Raw genomic sequence first — 20,133 nt, 5'->3', positions numbered from 1 at the left:
CCTCTAGGGTACAGACACTTATATCCATAGGTCACATATAATTGGGCTTCTGGTGCTGATCTCTGGACTACCCTTACTCTATATGCTCCCAGAGGAACAGCCTCCAAGAGTGGACACAATATTTCAGATGAGGACTCACCAATGACTTCCACAGGTATTATCTATCACCTCTATTTTTCTAGTGGTTATGCCTCTCTCCAGCTCTGGCCACTATCGTATCACAATTGTTTTGGTGACCTGAGATTATCAAAAGAAATAAAAAGTTTCTTTCCTCCTCTGTGGCTACTGGTGTCTCACCCAATTCCTCAAATTTCTGCATACCTAATTTTAAAAGTACTGAACTACCATAGAATTGACTACTCCTTGAGCTTTATTCCCTCAGAAATGTCCGCTCTATTGCTGATCATAACGCACAAAAAGAGACGCTTCTAACTCCTCTGCAATATCACTTGGAAAGATACTAAACAGAACAGCTCCAAGTAAGATCCCTGAGATTCTCTAACTAATTAGCTCTATCCTCAAGGTGAGACATTTATGTCACCCATCATAATCAATGACTTTCTAATCCAATGACTTCAAGTGCAAACAGAAGTGGAAAGCACTGCTCATCTCTGGCAGTAAATAAAGAGCATGGAATCCTGCTACATTTTAGGATTCTGTCAGATACTTGTGACCAGGATTGGCCACTGTTAGAAACAAGATCCTAGGCTAGATGGATCTCTGGTCTGACTAGGTATGGCAATTCTTATGTTCAGTTCACCAACCCTAGACTACTCTATTAATAAGCTTTGGATTTTGCAACCTGATGGATTCAAGGTAACACACTATTCTTTCCTTTGGATGAGTCTCCATGAATTTTCCCACCACCAAGTCTAATCAGCCTGTAGTTTTCATCGTGCTCTCTGTTACCACTACTACAGCTAACCTTCTCCAGTCCCATAGTGTCACACTTGTCTCCAAAGAGTTATTGAACAGGTCCTTCATCTGACCCACTACAGCATCTTAGGCTCTCTTAGTATTTTAGGATGTATCTCATCCAGCTCCATGGCTTTGTAAACTTTCAGTTTTTTTTGTTTTGTGTGTGGTGGGATTTGGGGTTTTTTTGTTGGGATTTTTTTGTTTGGGGTTTTTTTTTTTTTTTAAGTTCCACCCACAGTTCTATACATCCTGTCACATCTACTCCAGTACTAGACATATCCCTGCCAACAATCAGTTCTCCAAATCCTTCTTCAGAGAATGCTGAACAGAAGTACTGGGTTAGCATGACTGGTTTTCCCATCTTCACTTTCACTCATTTCTCTTAGCCTCTTCTAAATCTAACAATTCTGGATCTTCCCCCTTTCACTGACATACCTGAAAAAAGTTACCACCATGCTTTTTCTCTTTAACTATGTTTTCCTCTTCTTGCATTTTTGCCTTCCTCTCCTCTTTTTGAGGTTTGATTGCTAAATATTTTGCCCTTATTTCAGCCACCTTTATTTTTTAACAAAAAAGACTGGTCTCTTTCTTCTCTTATTTACTTTTCTGGCAAAGATCTCATACTCTATCATTGTTCTGCTGAAAGATGAATCTTCTCCCTAGATTGCAATGAGTTTTCCTCAAGGTTCTGCTTGTACTTTACACCATCCATTTTCTCCTTCCTGTCTCTGCTGCTGTAAAGTATCCTCACAACATAATGCTGCCAACACCAGGCTTTACTATAGGGATGTCAGCAGAATGATGTGCTGTGTATTACACAGCAAATCAGAGCAGAAATGCTTACACAGTGTCCCTTAGAGTTTCTTTTCAAATGCTACATGGCATTTTCTATAGCCTTTCAGCAGTAGCTTCCTTCCTGCTACCCTCTCATACAGGCCATGTTTGGGAAAAGTCACTCTTTATAACTCTTTTTAGTTTAGCCCACTGCTATTTTACTTCATCTCACACCCTCCCAATGCATCCTAAAAGTACATCCCTATTTTACCAAACAATGGAAGCATTGAGTGGGATGTAATATGTGCAGGCCAAGGCAAACAAAACTAAAGCAAGCATATTAGTAAAATTGCCCAAAGTTCATTACAGGCTGTGGAGTGACCTGACACACACAATAGGTCAGTCTCCTCTCTAATGGGGCAAGATGCAGACAACCACCAAATGGGAGAGGTACCTCCTGGTGACTATATCTCATGAACTCAAGGTAGGAAAAGAGTGATAAGCCAATGAAGAGAGTAATGCTAGAACATAATGTTTAAGAGTCTTCACACTCTCGTACATCTTTCATTTTTTTATGTTTTAAAAATTGTTTCAGTGATCTACAGAACATACACCACACTTTAAACAAAGCTTAAAGAAATAAAAAACAATTAAGAAACCGATTGTCTTCACAAATTAGCTCCATTTCCAAATATTGCTTTAGCAAAGTCCATAATAAGTTAAAAAGAGACCAGATGTGTCCACCTATAGTAGCGAAGTTGATATGAACATTCTTGAAAGAAGAATTAAGACATTTCTGTTGTATGACATGAATCTGGAGCAAAGGTCTCCACATTACATGTGGAATGCAAACAGAACTGCTAAAAGAACTCTAAGATAAAATTATTCAACAATATAGACTGAGGGAAGGCTATAAGAAAATAATGATGCTCTTAAATATCCATTGAAGAAAGCCTCACACCACAGTACTTTAAGTCACTATCATCAATTTTTTCTAAAGTTTTTTCAGACCTTCAGAAAAGTGGCTAGTTTATTTATTAACAAACCCTTTACCTTAAACCCAACTTGACTGATTCTTAGCTTCCCTATCCCACTACAACATTTATTGTACTTATCCCCTACTTGGTGAATGCCTTTACGGTATTATGTAAGCCACATTGAGCCTGCAAATATGTGGGAAAATGTGGGATACAAATGTAACAAATAAATAAATAAATATTATTTATTATTTTTAGTTTAGCCCACTGCTATTTTATTTCATCTCATTATTATTATAATATTATAGTAATATTATTATTATATTAACCTAGGGGGTCTTTTACTAAAGCTTAGCTCAAGCTATCTGCAGGAATAAAATGAGCCCTGTTGTAGATAACTCAAGCTAAGCTTTAAAAAAAGACCCCCCCCCCCCCCAGTGCCTAACAGACACCCCAAGCCACTGAGCTTCCATATCAATCCTATTTTTATATACTCATGGTAGAACACTTTTCTTAAATCTTTATCTTTATCCGAGGCGATGGTCTCTGTGGTTGACACTGAGCAAGCACATTCCTGTGTCGTCTCTTGGAACCGAACGTCGATAAGGGCACAGAGAGTAATCAGGGCATCCAATGTGGTCGGACGTTCCCGGCCTGCCAACTCATCTTTGATTCGGCCCGTTAACCCCTGCCAGAAGATGGCCATGAAGACCTCCTGGTTCCATCTCACCTCGGAGGCTAGGGTTCGAATGCGTATGGCATATGCCACTACAGAGCAATTGCCTTGTTGAATCCATAGAAGTTCTCCAGCTGCCGAAGAGATACAATGTAGTAAATTTAAAACAAAATTTTCTTCACTCAACTGTAATTAAACTCTGGAATTCGTTGCCAGAGAATGTGGTAAAGGCAGTTAGCTTAGCGGAGTTTTTAAAAGGTTTGGACGGTTTCCTAAAGGAAAATCCATAGACCGTTACTAAATGGACTTGGGGAAAATCCACTATTTCTAGGATAAGCAGTATAAAATGTTTTGTACATTTTTGGGATCTTGCCGGGTATTTGTGACCTGGATTGGCCACTGTTGGAAACAGGATGCTGGGCTCGATGGACCTTTGGTCTTTCCCAGTATGGCAATACTTATGTACTTATATATCTAGTGCAAAAATATTCTTATTCTTAATAATTAAAATAGAAACTTATCTGAAGTGTATCCATCATTGCTCTTTATAATTTAGGGGTCCTTTTACAAAAGGTGTGCTAGCATTTTTAGCATGTACTAAAAACACCAGGAGTGCCTTTGTAAAAGGACCCCTTAATAAAGTTCAATGATGGATTTTTCTTCTGAATACCATTGAGCCATATGGCTTAAATCTTGACATTCAATGGATAACAGTAATTTAAGAGTTTTTCCGTTTTGGGGTTTCTGATTGAGTTTTTCTTTTATATAGCGTCAGACACGGCTGCCATTTTTGAGTCCAGCTGTGCTATGGAGAAACACCACTCTGAGTTTGAGGCTTGATTAAGCTTTTTGTCAATTTGTCATCACTCTACATTGTTTGTATTTTTTAATATTAACAACTTTTTTGTTCTCTAGATCGTGTTGCCCTGAACCAGGATGTGAAACACAGCTATGTTGGCATATGGCTCTCCAGAGCATCAGAGCTGAATATACTTCAGATAAGTTTCTACTTTAATTATTAATAAGAATATTTTTGCACAAGTTATGAAGGAAAAAGATTTAAGAAGAGTGTTCTACTATGATTATATAAAAATAGGACCAATGTGGAAGTTCAGCGGCTTGGGTTTCTATTAGGCACCAGGTGAATATACTAGCCACTTCTGACAGCCTGGAAAAAACTTTAGAAAAAGTGGTGACAGAGTAACTTAAAAGAGTACTGTGGTGTGGGGCTTTCTTTAGATGGTATATATCCCTCCACTGTGATAATACTTGGAGCCTGTTTAATGAGCTTGAATATCCAATAGCACATCACCAAGTCCATCGTTGTAAAACGGAAATAGTTTGGCACCACCATCCCTCCAGAATAAGAAGTTATGAATTAAGAAAACTGCTGCAGAAGGTCCATGCTTAAGATTACTTAAAAAAAACAACAACAAGAGATCTCTTATGAGACTGGGGAAAATGTTAACTATTCAACAATTTCAGATCACAAACATGGCCTGTATGATAGGGTAGCAAGAAAAAGAAATAAAATATTAAAATATGAGGATTAAATCACATACCTGTAACCAACACTCTCTCAATGGCTAAAAAGGATATTGAGATTGACATCAGAAAACTGTACTTTAAAATTAAAAAACTGAAAATGAATGATGTAATCTAAAAATACAAAAGGGGTGATGTAATTTCTTGACATAAAAAAAACTGTACTATAAAGCAAAAAAATGACAGTGAATGATATAATCTAAAAAAACGGGAGGATGATGTAAACTCTGAAAAAAGGGGGGAAGCTGCCCCCCTTTTTTTTTTTTTTTTTAGATATCATCCCCTTTTTTCAGATTACAACATTCACTTTCATTTTTGTTTACTTTATAGTGCAGTTTTTCAATGTCAATCTCAATATCCTTTTTATCCATTAAGAGAGTGTTGGTTACAGGTATATGATTTAGTCCTCATATTTTAATATTTTATTTGTTTTTCTAAGTGTCTCTAGTATCTATTTAAATATGGCTCCTATTATTTTCAGTTATTATTGTGAATTCTGTTTCATAATATTCATATTATCTTCACTGTAATTCTTCTCTATACTCTTCTCACATATATTTTTATTCGTTTTTCTTATGTCGCTAATGTTTAGACCCACTGTTGTTGATATTTTCTGTTCAAATTGGCTTATTTAATTGTATGATTCGTTGCCCCTTTTGACATATTTAGGTCTGTAATGTTCATTTTATTCACCTTGTTTTATTTGCTTTCTTTACATTTATGATTGTTAATTGAGTTGCTTATATTTTTATATTTCTTTGGATATTTTCATCCAACATTTATATTTTTACATTTTTTGGATATTCTCAACATTGATATTTTTATTGTTCTGTTAGATTATTTAGCTGTTCCACCTTTTTTTTTTTAGTGTACATTAAGGTTTTTTTTTAGTTGTTGATTTTATTATTTTTACTTTATTTTAATGTTGTATGTATGTATTGTTTGCTCTATTTGTAGACTCTGGAAACAGGCCTTGAAGTCAATACACAGCTTGTGTTAAGCCTTTGTTACCCACCAATAAAATTTCTGCACCATACCACTTGCTTCTGATACTTTTTTCACCTTTGCTGTTGTTGCTTCTGTTTTGTGCAAAAGCTTGGTTCTTCTCTTTTGCGTTGTGTAGACCAGTGAAACAAACTCCTATTTTAATACATATTGAATTGCATTTTTTTAGTCCACAAAAAGAAAACACATACAAAGATGTGATGATTTCTACAAGGCACTGTAACTAGGGAGTTGGCATAACAAAATAAAAGCAGTGACAATGCTATTTTACATTTCAATGGTGAGATCTCATTAGGAATTCTGTGTCCATTGTTGGAAGGATATAGATAAGAGTATAGATAGTCCAGAGTCAGGCTATCACAATAGACTGTACCAAAAACCCAATGAGATGAGATCAAAGTCCTAAACATTTATAGCTAAGGGCAGAGGAGAGTCAGGAGACATAAGGAAACATTTAGTCTTACCTGTTTTCTTTCCTTGCTACTTTCCATTTTCTTTCCTTGCTACTTTCTAGACTAGTCCAGAATGAATGGGTTATGCTCCTCAACCAACAGATACTGACAGAACTAGTTGTGTACTTTGTCATAAATATGGCGCTGTGCAGCTATAACATACTCAATATTCCTCTAACATAGCCAGTGTAGACTTTATTTCTACACGCTATCCTCTGAGGTGAATCCAGAGTTTTGAATGAAAACATAAAACCCCTCAACTGGGCAAGAAACCCTGTCAAAACTGAGGTCCAACCTCTTGTCAACTGAAATCTTCAACATAACTTTCAATAACTAGAAACAGGGTGGGTTTCTGAACTGGTCTGGGAGGATTCAAGGAAAGAGCAAATATTTCCTTTCTTTTCATCTACCAGACCAGCCCAGAATGAACAGGATGTACCAAAACATACTTTACACTAGGCAGGACCCTGAGACCCCTGTTCTAAGCACCCTTGATCTAAAAGTAGTGTCTTGTCTGGTAAGCTCATCCAACCGATAAAGTTTAGCAAAAGAGTGCATGAGTTTCTGCCCATGAAGCAGCCAAACCCATAGGTCGAATGTTCCCTAACAGCTTCAGGAGGCACCTTCCTCTTGAGGATATAAGCTGACCAAATCTCCTCCTTAAACAATCACATTATGGTTGATTTTGTCACCACTTCACCTCCCCTCTAAACTGCACAAATTAAACCATCCAATTTATGAAAATTGATGAAAATCTCCAGGTACTAGATTGAGACCCTGCAACATGCCAATGTGTAAAGAACCAAAACTCTTCTCAATAATCATCTCTTCAGAAGGAAGGCAGTGGAACAACCTGAATGATGTGAAAAACAGAAGCCATCTTTGGAAGAAAAGAAGGAACCATTTAAAGCAAAACATCTGCCTCTCTAAACTGTTAAAGAAGACTCTGATTGTGAAAAATTACTAGAGGACCTTACAAGACTGGGAGACTGGGCATCAAAATGGCACATGATGTTTAAAGTGAGCAAGTGCAAAGTGATGCATGTGGGAAAGAGGAACCCGAACTATAGCTAAGTAATGCAAGGTCCCATATTAGGAGTCACCGACCAGAAAAGGGGAGGTGCCATCGTTGATGATATGTTGAAACCCTCTGCCCAGTGTGTGGTGGTGGTGGCTAAGAAAGCAACTAGAATGTTAGGTATTAGGAAAGTAATGAAAACCAAAAATGAGGACATTATAATGCCTTTGTATTGCTCCATGGTGCGACCACACATTGAATATTGTGTGCAATTCTGGTCATCGCATCTCCAAAAAGATATAGTGGAATTAGAAAAGGTACAGAGAAAGGCGATGATAAAGGTGATGGGACGACTTCCCTATAAGGAAAGGCTAAAGTGGCTATGGCTCTTCAGCTTGGAGGAAAGACGGCTGATAAAGGTCTATAAAATATGAGTGGAGTGGAATGGGTAAACTTGAATCGCCTGTTTACTAGGACTAGGTGGCACACAATGAAGCTACAAAGTACTAAATTTAAAATGAATCTGAGAAAATATTTCGTCACTCAACGTGTAATTAAACCCTGAAATTTGTTGCCAGAGAATGTGGTAAAAGCAGTTAGCTTAGCAGGGTTTTAAAAAGGTTTGGATAACTTCCTAAAAAAAAAGTCCATAACCCATTATTAAGATGGACTTGGGGAAAATCCACTGCTTATTTCTAGGATAAGTAGCATAAAATGTATTTACCTGTTCTGGGATTTTGCCAGGTACTTGTAACTTGGATTGGCCACTGTTGGAAACAGGATGCTGGGCTTGATGGACCTTTGGTCTGTCCCAGTATGGCAATACTTATGTTCTTATGAACAGGACAATGCCTGTAGTTCTAATACTCAAGTTAAATTTTTGAACATCATGTTCTTTAGCGGTTCAAAGGGCGGAGTACCCAAAGCTCGATAGACTAGATTAAGATTTCACTTCAGAATGGCAGAATACAACAATGAGCAAAGATGCGCTACTCCTTTCAGGAAAACTTACACCAACAAAAAGAGCAGCTAAGGTGACTCTTTCCAAGTGACTTTGGAAACAGACTAGTGCTGCAACCTGGACCTAAAAAAAACCAAACACAAAACCAACCACCAGACGTTTTTTTTTGGGACCTTTCAACAGCAAAACTAAGATGTGAACCACACACACCTGAAATGGAGCAAGTCCTCTCCCTGAACATCGGGCCTCAAAAGCTCTCCAAAATCTCACATAAGGTACAGAGGTTGATTTTTTTGCACACCTGTCACAAAGTCACAATAAACTCCTCCAAGTATCCTTACATCTCAGGTGCTATGCTGTAAGACAAAAATGAGAAGGATCATCCAATAGAGCCAAATGCTGAGCAAAAAGGTTTCTCTTCTATCACCCTGAATTTCATATGATAATGTGGAATATAAGTTTTCATTTATAAATAAATAAATGTGATTGGCACAGCACAGTCTCATGGACCAATTCTATAAATAAATACATGTGATTGGCATAGCACAGTCTCAGGGGCCAATTCAAGCCACCAACATTAGCAGACCTGAATGTGATGCCTCACTGCAAAACCTGTCCCAGAACAGCTACAGGAGAAAAACAGAGTTCCCGTTAAGGGCCATGGCTGAAGTTAACGCATCCACACCTACCACTTCCCACTCCTCCCACTGAATGAAGAATCATGGAAGCCTCGCATTTTGCTGCATTACCATCAAATTCATAACTAGGGGAATGCACCTGTCTTAGATATGGGAGAATGTTTACTGTAGTAACTCCTACTCCCCCAGGTCTGAGTGCTTGCTCAAGAAATCGGTTTCTGTTCTGAGTGCCTACAATGTGCACCATGGACAATGCTTAGAGATGAACTTAGATCCAATGAACCAGAAATGCTGTCTCTTGTACAACCATCACCTCCTTGTACCCTCTTGATGATTTACACACATCATTGTCATGACACTGGGTAGAGAAAGACTCTATTGTGTCTTGAACTAGTCCCTGAAAAACTTGAAGTGCCTTCTGAATGTTCACCTCCAAATGACAGACCGTCCAAGGAGTTTCAACCACTGACCATGCACTACCTGACCCAATGTACCCTCTAGTGGCTCAGACTGAAGGGTAACTAATGCTGGCCCTCTTACAACATTTGTCTATTTTAATATCCAGACAGCAACTTTAGCGCTGGCTCAGCATCCAAAGAACACTGCATATTTTCTTAATTTCAACTGTTTGCTGTAAGATAAACATAAGCCTTTTAAGAAGCTTTTTGCTTCAAAGCAAGAATCTGTCTTGGATGTTCACTGTTACCGAGTGGGGATGCTGAGAGTTGAAGAACAAACTGATTTATTGCACAAGGTGAGGCTTGAGAAGAAGTTGCTTGAAAGAGTAGGGTAAATTAAATTTGAGAGTTCTTTACGGTTAAGGAGAGCATTAAGGACATTACATGTATTAAGTTGATTAAGAGCATCTAGTGCATTCAAGTCTCTTCATTAGTTCCAGAAGTTTATCACCACACCAGACTAGCTCTTGCCTTTGGCTTCCAAGGGAGACAGATCTCAAAATTTTAATCTGTGACAACCAGCTCTCCAGCAAGGAACTTTGAAGTAGCTTCATATGTGACCAAGCCCAAGGAACCAGCTCTATTGTTGTCACCTGCAAGTAATCCCAGGCTCTGTAGCTTGAGGGCCCTTTCTTACTATCAAACGGAGCCCCTAAAGTTTTTAGGTACTGAGAGGGCTCTACTTTGCTCTTCTCAAAATTGATCGCCCAACTGAGAGATTTTAGCAACTCGATCACCAAGAAGGGGCTTGCTGGCTCTCTGCCTTTGCTCTGATCAGTCAATCCTTCAGATACTGATACACTTTGCTGCTACCACCACCATTACGTTTGAACAGGTATGTGAGGTAGCAGGAAGATCCAACAGCAGTGTCAAGAACTGTAATGCTGCAAATCTCAACAACCTTTGATGGGTTTTTCAAATCAAAATGACCAAATAAAGTACACCCCCTAGAAGTCTAAGGAAATCAAAAATTCCCCTTGACACACCACAGTAATTACAGATCATAGCATTTCTATCCAGAAATGAGGGATACCGAAGATCAGATTTACCCCGACTGTGAGGCATGGCCTAACCCCAATTTTTCATGCGCAAAACTGAACCAAACTTAGCCATTCAAGATGGATTTCTGACTGCTGCAGCCCTGGTTTTGAAACCAAAGGTGAATAGAAAAAATATATTGCTGTGTTTATTTTCTACTGTGCACAGACTCAATCTGGCTTGAAATCCAGGATGGGCGAAAAGGGTGCCCTCTTTTTCGAATTATGAAGTAGATGGAATAACCTGTTGCCATAAGGAAAAGCAGCTATTATCCACATTTTCAATCTCTGCTAAAACTATTATAAAAGATTTCAGGAAGTACAGTTTAATCTTTTTAATTTTTTTTGTATTTTATATATTTTATTTCTTATTTATATTTTAATTAATAGTAACTTGATTTGGGTTCTTAGCTATATTTTAATTTATTTCTATCATGACTATATTTGATTTTACTGTATTTTGTAATATGTTAATGGATTTATGATATTTTTTAGGTCTGCTTGTAATCCACTTTGGATCTACCAGGATACGGCGGAATATAAAAACTGGAATTACATTAGATGAAAAATCAACATGTACCCTACTGTTCTCTGGAAATGGAACTACTGAATTAAAGCAGTCATTCTAAAGTGGATGCCACTACAGTTCTCTCTGCTAGAGCATGATAGGGAGGGAGGGAAAAACATAGCTGGTGGTAAAATTATAGCATATGACCTCATTTTAGCATATCCAGGACCCACTGGTCTGTTGTGATCTGGGTCCATGTCTCAAAATAACTGGACAGTTGTCTGTCCCATCCATTCACCTGAGGAGAGGGCCCCCCTCTCCCCATCATTGGCTGCCTCTGTAAGCACTGGAGGTCATCAACCCTTGTCCGCTCCCTGTCAACATGAAAGGAAGAAAGCCTGCTCAGAAAATATGAACATTGGAAGGACTCCCTTTCCCTCCAGCCTCTCTGTATATAGTAATGGTGCGCCCCTTTGCATGAAGACTAAGATCTCAAGTTCCTTCTAAGTCTCTCCTCTGGCAACCTTTGGGGCCTGGTTTCACCAACATCTTTAACCAACTTCAAGTCTTCATCAAATAGAAAGATGACAGTATTAAAAGAAAACAGACATCAACAGCTAAAAGTTCATTTATGATGCACTGGAGTGGTACTTAAATGGCATCTCCAGCAGTGGGAAAGTGAAGCCAATGCCAGATGGACTTTTATGGTCTTTATATGGCAAAACAGATCAGGATGAGCTGGATTTGGCTTCGACGGGAACCCCAACAGTGGGAAAATTAGGCTAATGCTGGATGGCCTTCTACAGTTTGTCTCCTCTATAAGACAAGACAGATCAGGATGGGGCTGGAGTTGGCTTTGATGGCAACCCCTACAGTGGGAAAAGTGAGGCCAATGCTGAATGGACATCTACAGTCTGTGTCCCATATATGGAAGACAGATCTCAGGAAGGGCTGAAGTAGGTTGTGGCGGCAACTCCAGAAGCTGGGAAGTAAGGCCGGTGCAGTGCAGTCTTTTTTTACAGTCTGAAAATGCAAGGATGGATCAGGAGCAAGTATGCGCATTTTATACCATGTCCATACTGTATGAGTGCAGGTCCTCTATATCTTGGGGGAGGGGGGGGGATTTAGCAAGTAAAATAATGTAATAATACTATTGGATTGTTGGTTCTATAAAACTTTGATAATGAATGTGGCTGTTGAGCAGACTAGATGGACCATGCAGGTCTTTATCTGCTGTTATTTACCATGTTACTAAACAGCAAGTTCCCCCTAAAGAGGAGCCTACTCAGGCGAATCTTGGACACATCTGCTACCTAATTTCTCAGTGATAACTCACATCTTGCAACAACTGCCATTGTCATATCCCTTGCAGAAGTCCTGAGAGGATTATACAGGGCATCTGTGACACAAGCCAATCCAGCTTCCAATCATGCAGCCTCTGGCAGACTTTAGCTATGCTCTTCGGAGTATTCTCCTCAAAACTGGTACATCCAACGCAAGCAAGCCTGGGACATATAGGTACTGCATATTGTTGCTTGGAGGCCCAAGGACAACATCTTAAAAGTCTGCTTTTAGCAAGGTGTCAATTTTTCAGTCCTGGAGGTCTTTCAAGACTGTACCGCCCTCCACTGGGATAGTTGTCTTCTTCATTAAAGTTGTAATTAAAGCATCCACCTTAGGAAATTTAAGCTTTCCTTCTCCTTTGGGATCAGGGGATACAGACTGCCCTTGGCTCTGTCAGCCCTGAGACCAGACTCTGGTGTATCCGAATCCATTGAAATAAGAGCTCTGGTTTTGAAAGCTTGGTGCACTGTAAGGGCTTTCATAGGATACTAGTGACCTTTTAGCATAGCATCCCCAGATTTTTCAGTCTCTTACACTGAAGCCTTCGAGATATGAAACGTCTCGATTGCCTGAGTAATCATTGCTTGCAGCTTCTCTTACCAAAACAGGCAAACAATGGACAGATCGCCACCCTCGTCCAAGCGCTCTGGAAAGAAAGACTCCCTAGTTAGCCAGCCTAGAAGCACACATCCAGGTGCAGTTTCTTGACTCTTCCAGACTCCTACATATCTCTAAGCTGTTCTCTTGCTGCCATAACAAAAGATGGTGCCTATGCTTATTTCAGGAGAATGGCTCTATTTAAGAGAAATAAGACCTAAGGAAATACTTATCTCTCCATCCTTACATACTCTGGTTCTTCTCTTCAGGAACTGTTGCCTGAAAAGGTAGTCACCCTTTATTACTCCTCCAGTGTAAATGGGGGTGAATCTGACAAGACTCACATCCCCCTGCTGACAAACTGCATTTCCCAGCGCTACCTAATGTTTCTGTGAAGATTCTTGGAATTCCATTTTTCTATGGTTTCCCACAGCCACCCAGGAGCACTGGAGCCAGGTCCCAACACTGCTATTGAGACCTACAGAAATCCCCTCCTCCCTGATGTAGACCATCTCAATCAATCTCCAGCTTCATTCCCACCAGAATTCAAATTTGTGACCAATGAACTTTCTCACCTCAATCTCCTTCCTTCCTGAGGAAACTACCCACCTCAAACCCCAGACAATCAGGTTTACAAACTCACTACATATAAAAAAAGCAAACTGCAGACATCACAGCATATCTTAAAGAACTGTGGCTGAAACATCAGTTCTATTTACTCAGGTGCAGCAACCAGACAACTGCAACAATCAGAGATCAATCTGCTCGATTTGCCACGGCATGCACCACACTACTCTCAACTGTTACTGCTCACTCTAACGGCTCCTCCATAATTGAAGTTTTGCAAGCTTCATTAGACCTACTTCCACCATTCCTGAGCCAGCAGATGCCGGTTCCATCACCAAGACTGGTAACAGTGAACAACTCCCTATGATTATATAGCTCTCCAAGTGCTGCATCCAGCTAGACTCAGGTGCTCCTTAGCGACCCGATCTCCCTCCAATTAAAGGCCTACTGGTTGCAGACTGGATTCTTCAGAGCCTTTCAGCACATAAGCTCTCTCCTTTTTCCATTTTTTTCTTTTTAATTAACCGATAAGAGGCTTGCCAGAAAAAGGGGATGGAAGGGCAAGCAGAAAGATCAGGTCTTCAGATCCAGTGGGAGCAAGAGAGTGAGCAGAGGATAAGAGGAGGGTCCCGAAATCCTAAACGTATCCCACAAAGAAGTGGCTGCTCCTGGACTGAAGCCTGGTTGTCCTCCAGACTGTATCCATTCAACCAGAAGCCCAGTTCACCAACTGTGCCTGAGAGCCTTGGCAGTCAAACCAGGATGCGTCAGAGGATGCTCATATATCATTTGCTGTAGAGAATACTGAGCATGTGGTGGCTGCGCCATGCCCTGGCTCACAACTTGTTGTTCTGCATCACCATCTGCTGGTAGAGGGGCATAGCCCATTTGTTCTAAACTGGATTGGTCTAGAGGATGAAAAGGAATAGAGACATTTAAGAATTTCAAATATAAAAATTGCATAAGAAAAATTCTTAAGAAACATACAGAACAAGTCACATCAGCTCAAAAAGCATAAAGACAAGAGTAACATTAAGAAATATTTCTACACAGAAAGAATGATGGATGTATTCATTCCCAGGAGAGGTAAAAGAAAAAAAAAAAGTTCAAACAAGCTTTGTTTGTTTGGGGTGTGAGGCAAGGAATTGAGGGGTAAAGTCTGGGATAAGCACAGAGGAGCCTTAGCTGTGGGGGAGTGAGGGGTAAAGTCTGGGGAAGCACAGAGGATCCTTAGCTGTGGGGGGGGGGGGGGGGGGGGGGGGGTAAAGCCTAGAATAAGGACAGAAGATCCTTCACTGTGGGAGAGTGAGGGGTAAAGTTTGGGAGAAGCACAGAGGATCCCTTAGCTGTGGGGGGAGTAAGGGGTAAAGCCTGGAATAAGGAAGATACTTTGCTGTGGGGGAATGAGGGGTAAAGTCTGGGAAAATCACAGAGGATCCTTAGCTGTGGGGGGGGGGGGGGGGTAAGCCTGGGATAAGCACAGAGTAGTAGTAAATATTCAACTGCCACAGGCATTATGCTAGATATTTAATGTCAGGCAATGTGCAGGCTAGAGGGTGACCAAAAACAATTTTTCCGGTTTCAACCAAAACCGATCTGTGGCCAAAATTTGCTGCTCAATTTCCACCGAAACCAAGACTGGCCTGGACTCTGAACAGTAACAGACCCCAAATCTATCCTGGATCTTGTATATGGTAGCCCAGTCATACAAGTCAGTTCTAGGAACAACATTTTTACTGCCCCAGAACACCCACTCAGAGATACAGGGAGAAAACAATTCACCTAGGATTAGAACTAAGACACAGAAAAATAAAATGACCGGTCTCTCCTTCCTGACTATTGTGTGTGCATGTACATGAAGTAAGCCTGCAGTGCTACTGCTCATGCTGGGGAGGGGGGGGTGCATGTATGTGGAAAGCTTATACTACTGTTGCACTTGCAGTACTTCTGTGTGTATGCTGCCCTCACTGTACCTGTTCTGTGACATGGAAGGGTAAGCTTGCTCTGCTCCGGCCTGTGCAGTATGGGGGTCTGTAGTGGTTGAGGGTGAGGCAGCTCACACTGCTGCTGATGTGCTAAACCTATTGTTTGACAGGGTTCTACAAATAAGTGTGTGTGCATGTATGTAGCATTGTGTGTGGGGGAGGGAAGGGGTAGAGAAACTCGAAGTGCTATACTTTGCAACACCCTCTGTGTATGTATGTAGTTTACAAAAGTGTTGCCACTTTGCATCTGTTCTGTGGAAGGGGAGGGGAAGGAAGCTTCCACTGTGGTTGTCTATGCTGTATCTAGTCCAAAGACAAAGGGAGGACTTCCAAGCTGTAAGGCCAACAAATTCATTAAGGGAGAAAAAATGGCAAAGGGGATCCAGGTAGGGAAGAAAGATACTGTAATCTGCCCTTCTACCATATAAGTTCTGTTACACACTCAGTACACTTGTTCTGGCTAGCCATAACAGTCCCCTCCTTAATCAAGTCACACACACAGGTCCACAACCACAGCTTCTCTAGCAACTGTAGAATCAATTTTTGTCAGTCCACTACATCTCTAAATCTGCAGTGGACACCTAGAGGCTGGCAGTTTCCTGCTCCTCCTTTCGGGCTGAAATTACATCTCTAAATCTGCAGTGGACACCTGGAGACTGGTAGTTTCCTGCTCCTCCTTTCGGGCTGAAATTATAGACCCTAAGGAACTTCAGCAACAGCAGTGAGAACAGCACTCAGTGCTACACAGCTGTTACTGCCCTACCTTCACAGGTGGCTGAGTGGAGTACCTCCCGTTCCTCTCCCCGTCCCAGTCCTCGCCCCGAACCTCCATTTCCTCCTCAGGACTTAGCCCCTGCAACAGGGCCACAACAGCCTCAGGCTTAGGTAGCTTGGTGATTTTGAAATGTTTCTTGTAGTGTGGTGTGTCCTTTCGGATCAAGCGCTGCTTTTCCACTGGCGACTGGTGCTCTTCATCCTCCTGGTCATCACAGTCACGAATAAATGTGCCTTCTGCAAAATGCACTGTGGGCTGGAACAAAGTCACCATCAGGAGTGTGAGAACAATCTTTCTACAGAAACGGCAATGTACACAAAATTATAATACACACCTCAAAAGTAACATAATTATAATATCTTTTTCGGTCCAAGCAAGGCACTCTGCGATGCTTGTTTTCTGACAGGAATCACATAATATTTGGACTCTAAAGGTCTCACACTCATAAAGACATCTTATGGATACCTTCTTGCTGCAAGTATCTATAAAAAGAAAACAAAGCTACTTACCTGTAATGCATGCTCTCTGTGGCAGGCACAATAATCAGCCACAAAAGTGAGAAATATCTTTTGACAGTACTTCCTACAGAGTACTGGAAAAGACTAGAAAGATTATCCTAGGCAAGTTCAGGGAATTTCCATCTAGTTGCTGTCATGCAAAGCCCTCTCAGTCCTCTACAATAATTGAAAACAATTCTCCTGTCTTATAGGGAAGCCATCATAAGCAACTTTGTTTTCTCCATGACAAACTGGATTAATCAGCAACACAAGTGGGAATCCCCAGCTATGGGTCACTTTCCAACAAGAGGAGAATAGGAGTAAATAAGGTGGCCACCAACAGGCAGACAATCTTTCTTTCTAATATAATAGGTCCTAAAGTTGGGGAAAGGAATGGGTTCTACCCCTCGAAAAGACCCTGGAGGACAGACTGGGTTTAAACAATAATTTTGTTTAAGCTTTGTGAAACAATAAGTTTTCCATAAAGCAATTCAATCAAGAAACAGAAATATTTGCTAATAAGGCAAAATACTGTTTTGAAAGGAAAAATAAACATGTGTGAATTAAACTCCAATCACATCTTACATAATGTTTTCAAGCTGGTTGTGTGGATGCCAGATAAATGGGGGGAACAGAGAAAGATGTTAGGGTGATCATTAAGGGGGTAATATTGCTCTGTCGCCATGTTTTAGAATTGTTGTTAAAGAATCTAAACACTCTAATAGTGTATGAACAAAATATCTGGGGGGAGGGGGAAAGGAGGAAGGGAGCAAAAAACAAAAATATGGTAGTCAATGTAAAACTGGTCCACAGAAGGAAAAACTATGTAGAAAGGAAGTGCTAATGCCCCTGTACAGATTGTAGGTGAGACCCCACTTGGAATACTCTATTTCAGTTTTGGAGGCCGTATCTACCTAAGGACATAAAAAGAACTGAAGCAGTCCATAGAAAAGTAATAAAAATGGCATGAGGTTTACACAAAAAACATCTAATTCTATAAAGTCACCAAACAATTGTGCATGCAAATTTGAGCATGCAATTTAAATAGGCTAATTAGCGCCAATGATTCTCACAAGCAATTATTGGCACTGATTAGGTTTAATTGGAATATACAAGCCTAAAGTTTATGTACGAGTAAAAAAAAAAAGGTGAGCAGAAATGGGAGAGTCATGGGCAGAACAGGGACATTCCTAACGGCCCTGATTTACATATGACTTCATTGAGTGTACCCTACTCTTTGTATTTTTTGAAAGAGTAAAAAAAAAAAAATTGATGAATTTTTACCTGCTGTACACCATCCAGGATTTTGTACACCTCAATCCTATCCCCTATCAGCTGTCTCTTTTCCAAGCTGAAGAGCCCAAACCTCTTTAGCTTTTCCTCATATGTGAGGAGTTCCATCCCCCTTACCATTTTGGTCGCTCTTCTCTGAACATTTTCTAATTCCTCTATATCTTTTTTGAGATACGGCAACCAGAACTGAATGCAATACTCAAGGTGAGGTTGTACCATAGAGCAATACAGAAGCATAATATTCTTGGTCTTATTGTCCATCCCTTGCTTAATACAGCTGATAGGTTGGCAAGATGAGGAGCTTATTTTAGACACAAATCTCACATTTTGGCCACAGATTGGGGAAGTAGTTTGTTGCACCTTTTATAAGCTCTGTCTTATCAGATCAATTCAACTTCTATTACAACCTCAGGCGACAAATATTTTTATTCACTCCTTATTAAATCTATTGGACTACTGTAATTCGCTGTACAAAGGAATTAAAGTTAAAGAACTCCACTGAATGTAATTAGTACAAAATACTGCAATTTGCCTGATTAATAAGGAGGGCAAATTTGATCACAATACACACCCATTTGAAAGCAGATCACTGGCTGCCTGTCTCGCATAGAATAACCTACAAACTCTTCATTCAAGACTTTAAAACACTAATTACAAGGGAACTGGCTTATCTCGCTTACCATTTAATTCCAGACCTTCTGCCCGATCTCTCAGACCTCTTAACCAAAATAGATTAAGTATCTATCTATATGGAGATAGTCCATTAACATACCAGGGCCTCCTTATTTTCTGTTAAAGGTCCACAATTGTGGAACCTCCTTGCTCCCTCCATTACAATTTTAGATATCACTTACTCAATTTAAAACTGACCTGAAGATATTTCTTTATAAAGATGTCTTCCATTGAGGTTTACCTCTACTCATTTACCTTTTGTCCAGAGATCCTGGAAGACACAGGTGCCTACTTTGTGTGTGTACCTTCCCCATCTTTCCTATTTTTATTGTAGTTCCACCCCCTTCTCATACACGGTCTGTCTTTATGTATCACCATCTTTACCATTTCTATTTTTAGAGTGGAAGCTGCCTAGATTGTGTATCTGTAAGGCGGGGTACAACGTTCTAATAAACTAGAAGCTTCCAGAGAGAGAAGCGCAACACTAAAGACCACACTGGAACATGATACCCACACAAGACAGTCAATTTCTTTTCCATTACTCCAGGAACACAGGTCTTAATGACACCACAAGCAGAGAGCATCCTGCAGACTCCTCATAGATTTCAAAACAGGAAATTAACCTGTCATAATGCTTTTATACCTCCTTGGACAAGTAGTAAATCTTCTGCAGAGCTCTCATATATCTCAGGGACTCTCACAAGCATATGAGTCTCCTGTAAGCTTCTCATAGGTTTAGGAATTAGCAAGCAGCCTCCCTCTGAATACCTCTCACAAGTGTAGGAGCTGTGAGAGTGCAGGAGGAAGGAGCCTCCAGTAGGCTTCTCATAGACCTTGAGGTCAGAAGTGAGGTTCATGCAGACTTCTCATAAGTCTTGAAGCTGGAAGCCTACTACCTTCATGGAGAGTGAAAAGTATTCTGATCTCTATCTTACCTCAATATACTCTACTTCCATTTCATCGTCAAGATCATCTTCAGCTTTTTCACATGCCACCTGCTTGCATGCCTCAGACTCACACTGTGCATCTTCAGTCCCTGGCCTTTTCTCCCTTCCACCTTCATGTTTCTCCTGATACTCTGCTGAAGCAGTGCTGGTAGAGACATGTGACCCTCCACTCTGAGTGGAAAATGCACTCAGCCTCTTTGTCTGCAGGGAAAGGAACAGACAGCATCAGAAAACCAGCTGAGGCACAGGGATATAAAGTGATTCACAAGATCACACACAGACCAAGTGGCTGAGCTGGAATTAGAACTGAAGCACAAGGTAGCACAGCAAGTTAATGAGGAAAGTATATTTATTTATTTATTGAATTTGTATCCCACATTTTCCCACCTATTTGCAGGCTCAAGGTGGCTTACATTATTCCGTAACGGCGATTGTCATTTCCGGAATGAGAAATACAAAGTGGTATTGCATTTAAAGTTCGTAAGTGAC

At 40.4% G+C, this 20,133-nt stretch overlaps 1 protein-coding gene across 1 annotated transcript in view; it reads right to left on the bottom strand.

The window, feature by feature from the left end:
* The window catches only part of SCRIB (scribble planar cell polarity protein), a 630,584-nt gene that overhangs the window by 236,791 nt on the left and 373,660 nt on the right, over positions 1 to 20,133 (bottom strand). The window contains 2 exon segments of the mRNA XM_030220397.1: positions 16,224 to 16,490; positions 19,633 to 19,845. Coding sequence (XP_030076257.1) covers positions 16,224 to 16,490; positions 19,633 to 19,845 — 480 coding nt within the window.

Source organism: Microcaecilia unicolor, chromosome 1 (genome assembly GCF_901765095.1).
Source record: "Microcaecilia unicolor chromosome 1, aMicUni1.1, whole genome shotgun sequence".
In the NCBI taxonomy this organism is placed as follows: domain Eukaryota; kingdom Metazoa; phylum Chordata; class Amphibia; order Gymnophiona; family Siphonopidae; genus Microcaecilia; species Microcaecilia unicolor.
Note: the sequence above shows the minus strand (reverse complement) of the source record. Positions and strands in the feature narration are given on the sequence as shown.